We start from the raw sequence: 12,322 nt of genomic DNA on the forward strand, positions 1-12,322 counted from the left end.
TGACCCGAGGGTCATTTTTCAACGTTGAATACTGAGACCTAAGATGTTGAATTTAGACCCTAGTCCGTTGAAAACTGAGCCGGGTCGTGGAATTTTGATCATGAAACCGGTTCTAAATTCAACAGCATAAAATACATATTTATGACTTGGATTTCAAAACTGTGATTTAATCCATTGGCGTCGGGAAGGGGGGGGGTAGGGATGCTTAGTCCCAACCCCACTTTTTTGCAAAGATACACATAATTTTATAGGCAATGAACAAAGTGGTGTTCAGCCCCCCCCTTTCAACAGGCACGTGACAGTGTACTCAAAGATTGATTGATTGATTGATTACTGTTTAACGTCCCTCTCCAGAATATTTCACTGATATGGAGACGTCACCATTGCCGGTGAAGGGCTGCAAATTTAGGCCTATGCTGTTGAATTTAGACCCTAGTCAGTTGAAAACTGAGCCGGGTCGTGGAATTTTGATCATGAAACCGGTTCTAAATTCAACAGCATAAAATACATATTTATGACTTGGATTTCAAAACTGTGATTTAATCCATTGGCGTCGGGAAGGGGGGGGGGGTAGGGATGCTTAGTCCCAACCCCACTTTTTTGCAAAGATACACATAATTATATAGGCATTGAACAAAGTGAAATTGGTGTTCAGCCCCCCCCCTTTCAACAGGCACGTGACAGTGTACTTAAAGAAAGAAGAGTAAGTGGGTAGTGCTTGATAAAGAAAAAAAAAAAGAAATCGGATCCTTACACAACCCAACACCCACCCACCCCTGAAATAGGATTTTCGGGTTTGGACTACTGAACAATTTTTTTTTGGTCAATTATTTTTAAAATTTGATTTTTTTTCATTTTCAATTACCCACCCCGAACTTTTAATTTACTCCCGACACCAATGTAATCAATGCACACTTAATTCAATAATTCAGTTATATTCTTAAAATAAAAAAATTAACAAAAATATCTTAGATTTTAAAATTACAAATTGTTTAAAATCGCAATATTTCGTGTAATATTTATTTTAAAAAATCATTAGTATACGTAAATCATTAGTATATGTAAATCCTATTAGTAAACATAGTTACACAGTATACAATTTAGTTCAGAAATTTGTTTATCTATATTTGCTTTTTGCTAACAACACTACATTTATTTCAATCTTAAAATTTGTAATACATGTATTAGTATTTGGAAAATAGTGAGACGTATGATGCACGCACGTTTTAATGCTTATTTAGCCATGCACTACATTTTAAAATAACTCATAATGTCCAACTTGAGAAACAGACTTTTTTCAAAATGAAAGGTTTTGTGATCTTTTTGGCAGTTAATCTAACAGTTCAAGAACGAACCCCGCAATACATATTTATTTTGTTAAGTAGAAGATGGAAAGGGGGGGGGGGGTTGATCTCCCCTTTTTGGGATGTTTCAATTTGCTAATGACATCTTGTTTCATGGCTGATTTAGATATGATGGTTTCATAATTTTCAATCGTTCTGAGACTGAGATTTTTGATTTCTTTAAACTTGGCAATCGGTGACATTCGCACTTAAAATTCACCTTTGAAATCTCTGTTGATTCAGTAAACTTCTAAGTCACAAAAGTGTATACATGTAAATGAAGAAAATTTTCAAGAATCAAACAAACTTGATATCAAATCTTTAATAAAACCATCAAACAATTTCCAATATCTACACAGAGAAAGTTCTCACAACCCAGCAGTATTCAAAGGTTTTGTTTAAGGTAAATGCGAAAGACATGTGAGGAATACCAATGACACTGCTCTCAGTATTTTTCTACAAGACTTTAAGAAACACTTGTCAAAAAGAGTCTTCTCTGATACAGAAATAGATCCTATTATCACAGGAATAATTGGAACAGACAGACATGAGATCCTAAATAAAAGTAATTGCCAATTGAGACCCCACAATAAATTGGTGGTTACAAAATTTAATCCGAGAGTCGATGGGACTAAAAACGCATCTTAGAATACTGGAACGAAATGAAAACAGACACAAGATGCAAAGACATATTTACCTCGGAACCAATTAAAACTTATAGCAAAGACAAAAGCAAAGGCGATTATGATGTAATTTTTAAATTATGTTTACCACAAGAATACACTGCCAAGGTGGACCCCTGACAAGGCAGGCTTTAGGGCAAGTACCTGTTACAAAAACTGCCGAACACTCTTTACTTTATTTCTATACATATTAATGAATACTTATATTTCCAACAGAAAGTAATGCCTGGTTTAAAGTTTGGTGAAGAGTGTAGGATCCTAATAAATTTCATTGACAAGTTTTGCTGATTGATGTCTTTTAACATCAGATTTCCAGGATTTTTGTTTTATGCCCTATTCATAGTTTTGTAGTTATTAATGGATGCCATGGATTTCAGAAAGTATTGTCAAAAAATAAATATAACCTGCCATGCTTGAAGATAAATGAAATCGTGCACTGATTTAAATGTACATATATACACAGGATGATATGTATATTTCAATAACTCTAGAAAAGGGAAAAAATTGAAACCGAAATTTACTAGTAAGTATAGAAATAATGTTAAATCCCGTAAAACCAACCTCCAAGTTCAAATAATGTTCAAACTCTGAGGTGAGGTCAACATTCAACAGGGTCAGTTTTCAACTTGTTGAGGTCATCAGGGATAAGAAAAAAAATTATCAAGCTGTTGAAAAATGACCCCGGTTACACATTCAACGACTTTTGGTCTTAATTTTCAACGGAGAAAAAACACCCCTGGTTCAATATTCAACGTTAAAAAATGACCCCCGGTTTAATTTTCAACTCGGGTCAATATTCGTCTTTACACTGGAAAATGGACACCAAAAGAAAATTCCATTAAATATGCACCTTGCACCAACAAGACTTCTTTAATTCCAGTTGCTTCAGGTAATCAAATCGTCAAAATATGTTGTGTATTCTAAGTGTAATACACACAATCATTGTATGCAGAATAATGCAAAATACACATGCCTGCATCTATGCACACAAATATAAGGGATTCTTTGTTTTGTCCAATACTTCAGCCTGAGCAACATTCAATTTTTGTAAATACGGGTCCCGTCTTAAAGCTGGTAACAATAAAGTGTTTGTTAAACTCATTATTACGAATGCATTTAAGAGGAACTATGATTTAAGGCTACAAGTGGCAATATAATTTATACTCATACGTAGTACCCTTTCTAAGGATTATTTTCCCCAAAATCATATGTTTGTTTTAAGTATCTCTAAGGTTTATGTCAAACATATTTTTGAATAATAATATAAAAAGAAACATTCAATATTCATAAGATTTCAGCAGACGTTAATCTATCTGGAAAGATTTTTTTTCACTCCTTTTATGAGTATTTTTATTAATCCCTCACATTTAAGTAATAAATGTAAACACAGCAATCAACTTAAGCAAGCACGTTTATCTCTCAGATTTAAAGAAATGAAATATGTGAAGGTAACGAACAATATTCAAAGTCCATACAAACAATACAATTCGGGAGCAGATAAAGATGGATCTCTAAAACATCAGAGATGGGATTAGGTGCCATGGAGGAGTGTGCATCGACCGTGTTACCCTTTTCATGATCGGGAAAAATCATTTTGCATTAATATTTTGTCATTTGTGTTTTTGAAACATTTCAAGACCTAGCCACATATGACATACCAAGAAGAAAATCATCTTGCACCATATGTTCATAGGTCAAGTGTGACCAGATCAAAAGCAAGGGGAAGAAATTCGGGACTTTTTAATTGGTCATATTTAAAAGAGAACATGGGATGCAATGATGTATTGCATGTAAATAACACTGAAAAAATATTTGTTTGAACCTCTAAAGATGCTTTTGATCATAGAGTCACGTATCAAACATATAGCTCATCAATGTGGTTCTAATAGTGTTCAGTAGAATGCACATGTCAAGCAGGTCGAACTCCACTAACAGTTTTTACTATTGATATTCATCACTAACTTTCGGTTTTCGTGCAACTACAAAATACTTACAGTTCTTGTAAATTTTGCAAACCGTTAAAGGTGTTGTTTTGAATCGTAGTTATTTTGTTGGAATACAGCCATCTAAAATAGATTTTTAAATTATTTAATCGAGTTTTTTTGCCATAAGCAATCAGTCTTTTGCCTTCAAAATCAAAAGAAATAAACAGAATCTCCGAACATATTTACAGTATTACTCTAAGTGATAGTTTACATGTGATTTATGTTATTTTGATTTCTTTTAAATGTTCCTATCTTATTTGATATTGATATCTCTAACAAACTTTTTTTCCAATAATTATAAATAAATTTTTTTTACAAGTATTTTTTTTTTAAATTGAAATCAAGGATAGTGCAAAGTCGGAATAATGATTAAAATATTTGAATTTTTAAATATCTATCCGCTATAACGTTGAATATTGACCCAAGTTGAAAATTTACCCGGGGGTCATTTATCAACGTTGAATATTGAACCGGGGTCATTTTTCAACTTTGAATACTGAGACCAAAAGTCGTTGAATTTATACCCGGGGTCAATTTTCATCAGCTTGATAGTTTTTTTCTTACACCTGATGACGTCAACAAGTTGAAAATTGACCCTGTTGAATATTGACCCCACCTCGAAGTTTGAACATCTTTTTTAGCTGGGAAGTTGTTTTACGGGATTTATCATGCAATATCACTATTTATATTTTGGTTTCAATTTTTTCCCTTTCCAAGAATAATAGAAATAAACATACAGTATTACCCCGTGTATATATGTACATTTTGATCAGTGAACGATTTCAGTTATCTTCAAGCATGACAACTTTATTTTTGAAAATACTTTCCAAAATCCATGGCATCCATAAATAACTACAGAACAACGAATAGGGCATAAAACAAAAATCTTAAAAATCTGCTGTCTAGAGAGTGAGCCCTATATTTATTATATACCTAATGTGTATCACCCAATTTTACTGTTGAATTTACGCTATCACGTGACGTCGTGATCCGATTTTCCGGATCACCAACATGTTGTTTTCTGAATCCATATCACCACTCTCTGAAACTGATGACGTAGTACGCAGAAATATGACGTTATTTTTCTTGCGCGTTAAAAAGTACCTTGTTATTATGCTTTGTTTTATGGATAAATGTTATGCAATTGATCTCTGAGGTTTTCTTTTGCTATATTTTGCTAGTTATGAGGGGGTATATAATGAATTTATCATTATAACAGTAACTTGATCCGAAGAGCCGTATCTCGTCTCGTTGACAGGCGCGGATCATCAGATCAAACTCGACGCTTCGCGTCTTGTTAGATATGAGGATCCGCGCCAGTCAACTCGACGTGATACGACCCTTCGGATCAAGTTACTGTTATAATAATATATATATATATATTGAACAGGCAGATGGAACATCCCATCTAGTCAAATTCAGTATAAAAATAACAAATTCAATAGCCTAAAAATTAGAATGAAACACATCGACCAAAATGATTCCAATGATAGGTTATATTGTGAAAAAGAGCAATATTATAGCGACCATAGCATGTAAGTAATGCTGGCTTTAAATAAATTGCTGAAATTCCTGTAACAATTAACTTATTTGTCAGTAGCCTGTTTCGGCTTGAAAAATGATCGCTTTCGGACCATAACCTTGAGAATTAGATTATTCTTATTCTAAAAAATTCTTATTTTATACAATGTGATTCCTATTTGATTACTTGTTATTTCTATTCCATTATTTGTAATGTGTATTCGATAAATTGCTATTACAATTAAAGGAAATGTGACAATATGATTCATATATCATAAAATTTATATGACTGCCGTCACGAGAAAAGGGCCCTTAAGGTCAAATTTTCATAAAATGACTTTTTGATGAATTTTGATAGCCGGACTCTTTCTGAATGCAAATATACATAAATTTTGAAAATATCTTACTTTTTCAGTATTTAATGAGCATTTTAGTGAGGCGCTCCAAAAACAACTTTGACGTTATTCACTGAAAACGTAATGACGTCGCCTGCGTCTACTTCATTTTTCAGAAATTCTTAAAATTACGTTATTTAAATAACCTCAATCGTCTTGAGAATTAAAAACTTGAGAAAGTATTTAATTTTTTTCTTCCAAGCGACTACTTTTTAATTATTCATAAGGAATTTCGTATATTATTATTATTTTTAGACTATTCTAGAGCAGATCTAGTTATTTTGTAAAAAGAAGGGGGGGGTCTAGACAGAATCTAGGAATAGTTTATATATGTAACATAATAAGTAGGGAAATAATATTTGTTTAAATCCATACAAATTAATCTTTTTATATAAAATAATCTAATTCAATTTATAAAATATATAAAGCACTCGGACACTTAAAGATTAAAGGAAATATATGCAGAGAGAGAGAGAGAATCCCATGCAGAATGACACCGCGCACAAAACGGGGCACCCCCTCGCAAAAAGCACATCGATCCCGATATTAAAAAAATCATATGAGTCAACATTCACTCACCAACACACACGCACGTAACTTTATTCCCTATAACTGTTATGATAGGATGAAAAACACCATGTATTTTCTGTATCATCGAAAAATTCAATTGGAAAATAAATTCAGATACTCCAAGATATGAAAACTTTTTTTAAAGACGTTTATTCCGTTTATAAAAATTCATGAATAAAAATATATATACTATACGTTCGCTACTTCCATGCAAGCGGATTTTAAAACTTTTCCTTTTTTGAATATCTTATTTAAAATTTTTAAAGCTCTAAGGTTCCATTGTTTAAACAATTCATTTTTTCGCCAGTCTTAGTTATGGAGTAGAAACATAGTAAATAGGCAAATACTAGAAAATGATTCTCTTATGAATGGTTTATATACCGTACCTTAAGTTGAAACTTTCTTTGAATTTATACCTAAAATTGAAACCGCCTTTTAACTTCTTACTTTTTTAAAAGTATACCACAATTAAAATCGATTACAAATATTTCTGCACCTTAACTTTTTTTTTTTAATTTTGTGGCACCTGTACCCTGTTTAACTTGAATACACGATCTACTACTACTACTACTGCTACTACGATCTGAAAAAAAAAAAATGATTTATGTATATTGTATGATATAATCAAAAGGAATGGTGAATTGTGCGGTTCTTGTCTCTTTCTCATATATGTACACTAAACGCCGTGCTTGACTTTTCTTAGCTGCAGATCTGTAACGTTATGACCATGATCAAACACAAATATGTAAAACCATAACGCAACAGACCTGCAGCTAGATTTTTCTGTGCGAAATTACAGTTCCATTAAAATTTTGACGAAATCTATTTGAAACTGAAACTGAATAAATACTAGTTTATTTTTACGTAAGAACGACAGACCCGTAGGAAGCCATATTAGGTGTGTGTGTGTGTGTGTGTGTGTGTGAACAGGGGGGGGGGGCAGCTATATTTTTTTCAGTTGTGGGCACTCTCAACCACCAAATATTCCTTGACAAGCAAAACAAAATCTTTCACGCGTCCATGAATGGTCATCTATTCATTTTCCTCCGTAACAATGGCTAATTAACTTGACACCTTATAGGTTTTTCACATTTCGATGCGATTGTCTTATTCACTAATGAAATATTACGTCCAGCACACGTTCATGCTTTTTGTATGAGGCGATGCTTTTAATTAAGTAATAATTTGCCGCTCTAATTTGACTCTCTTTCGCTTAAAATATTAATGCAAACCATTGTTTTCCTTGTTATTACTTCAAAACATACCAAACATATAAAAAAAAAACACATATTCGACTCGTATCTTCGCCTGTCCCCACACAACTCATTTGAAAAAAAAGGGGGTGCGGGTCTGCCAGAAAAAAAAATAAATTTACCTTTAAAAAACTACTCAACCAAAAAAGGGGGAGGGGTTGTCGAAACTCGAATCCAATTTCGCCGTTGGGGAGGGGGGGATAGGTTCAATCTTCTTTCAGTATCAAATTTTTTTAATCGAACATAACACACTGCCTTATTCTTTTGTACTGCACGAATTTGACTGTGCCGCAACAAAAAGTGTGTATGTGTGTGTGTGGAGGGGGGGGGACTTTCAATGTAGCCCCCCGTTGCTACTTGCGTGGACTGTAATGGCCAATATTTTCTTTAAAAGTAGAAATATTTGTGTTTGTTTATTAATTTCTTTCCGTGGAGTCATGTTACATGTAAGATTATGATCTACTAGTAAAGTCTTATCTCGATTTCAACGAAACTTAAAGAAATTAATGTCGATAGAGATAAGCGGGGTATTTTGATATATGCATCAGATTTGAAGATTTCAACGCAGGACGTGACTTATTTATTTCATATCATGAATAGAATATATAGTCAGTGAAATATATTTCACGCACATTTTCATATCTTTTGGAAATTACACCCATAACCACTTGTCACTTATACGTTTTGCTCTATCTATAGTAATGTATTCTCAATACATGTACCCATACATGTATATCTGACATTAGCCAGAAATTCGTACGTCTTTTCGCTTACTGTAATCTATATAGTTTTTTTCCCTTGGTTTATAAATATTCTCGAGCTCATTCATAATATCACTGTCGATGTAATATTGTTAATTCCACCAACATTAGGTATAACGCTTTTGGGAAAAGTCTACAATAGCTGTATTTAATTTCTTAACATATTGCATTACAGGTTCGAGTGGGATTTCATTCAATCATTTCATCGGAATAATTTTAGAAATTTGAAATTAATAGTAATTTTTATCATACAATTGCTTTGATTTTATTTTTGATCATTTGATCATTTTAAATTTGTTTTTGAAACAATTTTTTTTTAAGCAAAATTTTCGGGGCATCCCCATCCTTCGTATTTTTTTCCTTTTTTTCTTAGCATGTTCTCTTACTGTTAATTTACTTTAAAAAAATATTGTTCATGTAGAAGGTTTCCCAGTATTTTTATTCAATCAAAGAGGGATTATGTTTTTACCTTGAACTTTAACCGGTCTTTTAATTCGGAGATTTTTTTGGCTTGTCTACTGACCCCCCTCCCTTTTTTTTTTACACACTTTAAAATAGACAGTTCACCGAAGGCTGGCTATCGGGGTACATCAGTAAGATTAACTATGGATTAAAATTAAAATAGCTAAATACATTTTAAATTATGGTATATAAGTAGCGCTCATAAAAACGGTAATTACTATATGTGCATAGATCTCTCACTCGCTCGCTCTTTCTTTCTCTCTCTCTCTCTGAAAAAGAATGTACATGTATATAGAAAATATATTTTAATATTAAGACTTCTTATCATTAATTCAAATTTCAGCAATTGTAAATTGCCCAGAAAACAAATATGCAGCAGCTTTAATTTAGTCATGCATAGACATCGTTTTAATCGCTGTTCCTAGCAATGTGCATGTCCAATGTTCCGTATATCAACAAGTTAAATACTTAAACAAAATTATGAATAAATTTACGTACTAAATAGTAAATAATATCAAATACCTATTAAAAATGTCCGCATCAAATTTCAAATTTTTGATACACTTTGAAATTCAATTTTATTTTTGGTTCACAAAATGCAGTCAACAAAATACTTCCGTGTTTACAATAACGCGACTTTGACGTCGTTTTCTGAGCATTATGACGTCAAAAGATAAGGGCCCTTTTCTCATGACGGCAGTCATATATTTTTCTCTCGAAAACACGCGTTTCCTATTCGATGTCATTAATATTTAAAACAATCGGTTGCTAGTCGCTAATTTTGTCATTCCTTTTCTATAATTTTATCTTTTTTTATTCGATAATTTTATCTTTTTTTATTCGATAATTATTTGGTTTATATGCAATAAAGTTGTTGTTCGAAAACATACTAGCATCCATTTCTTTTCGAAAAAATACGATTCCTATTCGATAAACTTCTCATCTTATTACATAATTTTATCTCTATGATCTCCTATGTGATGTTTTTTAAAAATTCTTTTTCAATAATTGCCATGATAGCATTCTGGGAAATATGACAAATTAAACTAGAATTGGTTGTAAACTAAATTAAATAGGAATGTAAAGTTTCACATTATTATCGAATATGAATCATTTTATCACATAGATTGACAAAACAAAATTTGAAAATATGGGAATAAGGCATAAGTTTTCTCCCTTCAAGACTTAGAGACTAGAGATCAGCATAAATCAAGCTGTTGCTGTTTAATATTAAATAAATGTGTTTCGTTTTATACATTGATGGAGTAATTATAGAGGATTTAGTTATTCAGAATACTAATTTAATTATTTGATTATGTCTCGTATCAATTTTTGACAAAGATATCCATTATGTTTTAATATAAAGTACATGTAGATCCTAATTCAAGACTTTAAAGCATTGTTATGTCTCATCAATTAAGGAACATTAAAAAATATTAATACAAGTTGTAGTAATTTTTTTTCAGAACATCAAGTCATACTCTGTATTATCTTTAATTGAGAAATCAATACTATTTGATATCACTCACTTTAATAAAATTTTCTAAAAGGACTCCTGCAATATAGCATATGATCACAAGAAAAAAAAACATGAAGTCAATATGCATTTCAGATTCTATAAATAGTACCTCAAGTCTTTATGCTGTTATACTTAATCATGTGACCAAGTTTGAATCAATCAGAGAGCTTAGAATAAAAGGTGATATCACTTTTTCCTGCTAAATACTAGTAGGTGCTATCACCTATTCGAATAGGTGATATTACCTGTTTGAGTTTCTTACAACAATCAATACTGAATGCTCCCTATAATATATAGATTACCACTGGAATCAAGAAAATTCGGACTATCTAGTTTTCATGCGGTTTCTACGATTTTCTTATTGTATACATGATATATAAGTGAAATAAATTAATTTGTAAGCAAAAAAAAAAAAAAAAAACTACAGTTGTGCGACGGGAAAAGGTGATATCACCAAATCGAATAGGCGATATCACCAATTCGAATAAGTGATATCACCTTTTCGAATTGGTGATATCACAAATTCAAATCAAATAGGTGATATCATCTATTGGAACAGGCGATATCACTTATTCAAATAGGGGATATTACTTATTGCAGTAAATACCAAAACGGGTCCTCATACCTATGAATTAAATCACAGAAGTGAAAACCCAATCATAAATATGTGTTTTTATGCTGTTGAATTTTGAACCGGTTTCATGATCAAAATTCCACGACCCGGCTCAGTTTTCAACGGATTAGGGTCTAAATTCAACACCTTTGGTCTCAGTATTCAACGTTGAAAAATGACCCCCGGGTCAATTTTCAACCCGGGTCAAAATTCAACGTTACACCGGCTACTAAGCTGTAGATCCTTGGGGTCTAATATACATTATAATGTTATTGTAGAAAAGAATAAAAATGCAGCACATGTAAATAACCAACATATTATTTATACATGAATAACAAAATTCAACCTTCAGAAAAGGAGCCCGAAACTGTCTTTGTTTTAATACATACGAGAACGAGTATTTATTCAATATCCTAGACGTTATGCATTCTATTCCTCCATTGCCTTTATTATTGGTTCGCAAAGAAAGTAATCTCTTATTCATAAATGGATAAATATTATAATCATCTTTTATCCTGAATTGAAAATCAATCTGTTACTTTCAAAGAATACAAATACTGAATACAAAGAAATATTTTTATATTCAACCAAGCAGACCAACATATACTGTGAAACGTCAAATTTTCGTTGGGTTTAATTTTCATTGTTTAAGAGGTATCGAGAGATCCACGAATTCTTGACCAAAACGAAATGTTAAATTTAATATGCATTACTAACCAACACTTCTCCAACCACGAAATGAAATCCCAAAAAATCAATATGTTTTTCCCTCAAACCCCGAAATTTGCTACCACGAAAATATGTGTTTTTACAATATGTTTTTTCAATCAAAATATTATTAGAATTATACATGTACCAGAACCTCAATTATCAATTGCTGGTTTCCTTGTTAGTTATTATAGTTTATACACAATTCACATAACAAGTTTAGAGAGATCTATTACGAATAAAATGTACGTCGATTTCAGTATCAACCAAGGAACGATGATCAATATCGAAAATCTATAAACAACATAACTCTGTGAAAGGGACATAGCACAGGGACCCTGAAATTTTCAGAGGAGAGATCAGATGCCTCATCATAATATTCATGAAGTAATCAAGGAAGTTATCACCCACCGTGAGCACAATGTTTTAGTCAGGTATACAGAACGTTCTTTATCAAATTCATAATAAAAAGAAAGGCCTAGCAATTGGTAAGAATCCCGTCGGCCAAA

At 32.1% G+C, this 12,322-nt stretch overlaps 1 protein-coding gene across 2 annotated transcripts in view; it reads right to left on the reverse strand.

Moving 5' to 3' along the window:
- Positions 1-4,016: 4,016 nt before the first annotated feature.
- The window catches only part of LOC134238064 (leucine-rich repeat-containing protein 15-like), a 46,468-nt gene continuing 38,162 nt past the window's right edge, over positions 4,017-12,322 (reverse strand). For both annotated transcript variants that reach the window (XM_062720194.1, XM_062720193.1), the window contains one exon: positions 4,017-4,092. In XM_062720194.1, the coding sequence (XP_062576178.1) occupies positions 4,017-4,092 (76 nt within the window). The remainder of the gene's footprint in view (positions 4,093-12,322) is intronic.

This window comes from Saccostrea cucullata, unplaced genomic scaffold (assembly GCF_032062105.1).
Source record: "Saccostrea cucullata isolate Sc308-1 unplaced genomic scaffold, CSIRO_AGI_Scuc_v1 ctg6481, whole genome shotgun sequence".
Lineage (NCBI taxonomy): Eukaryota > Metazoa > Mollusca > Bivalvia > Ostreida > Ostreidae > Saccostrea > Saccostrea cuccullata.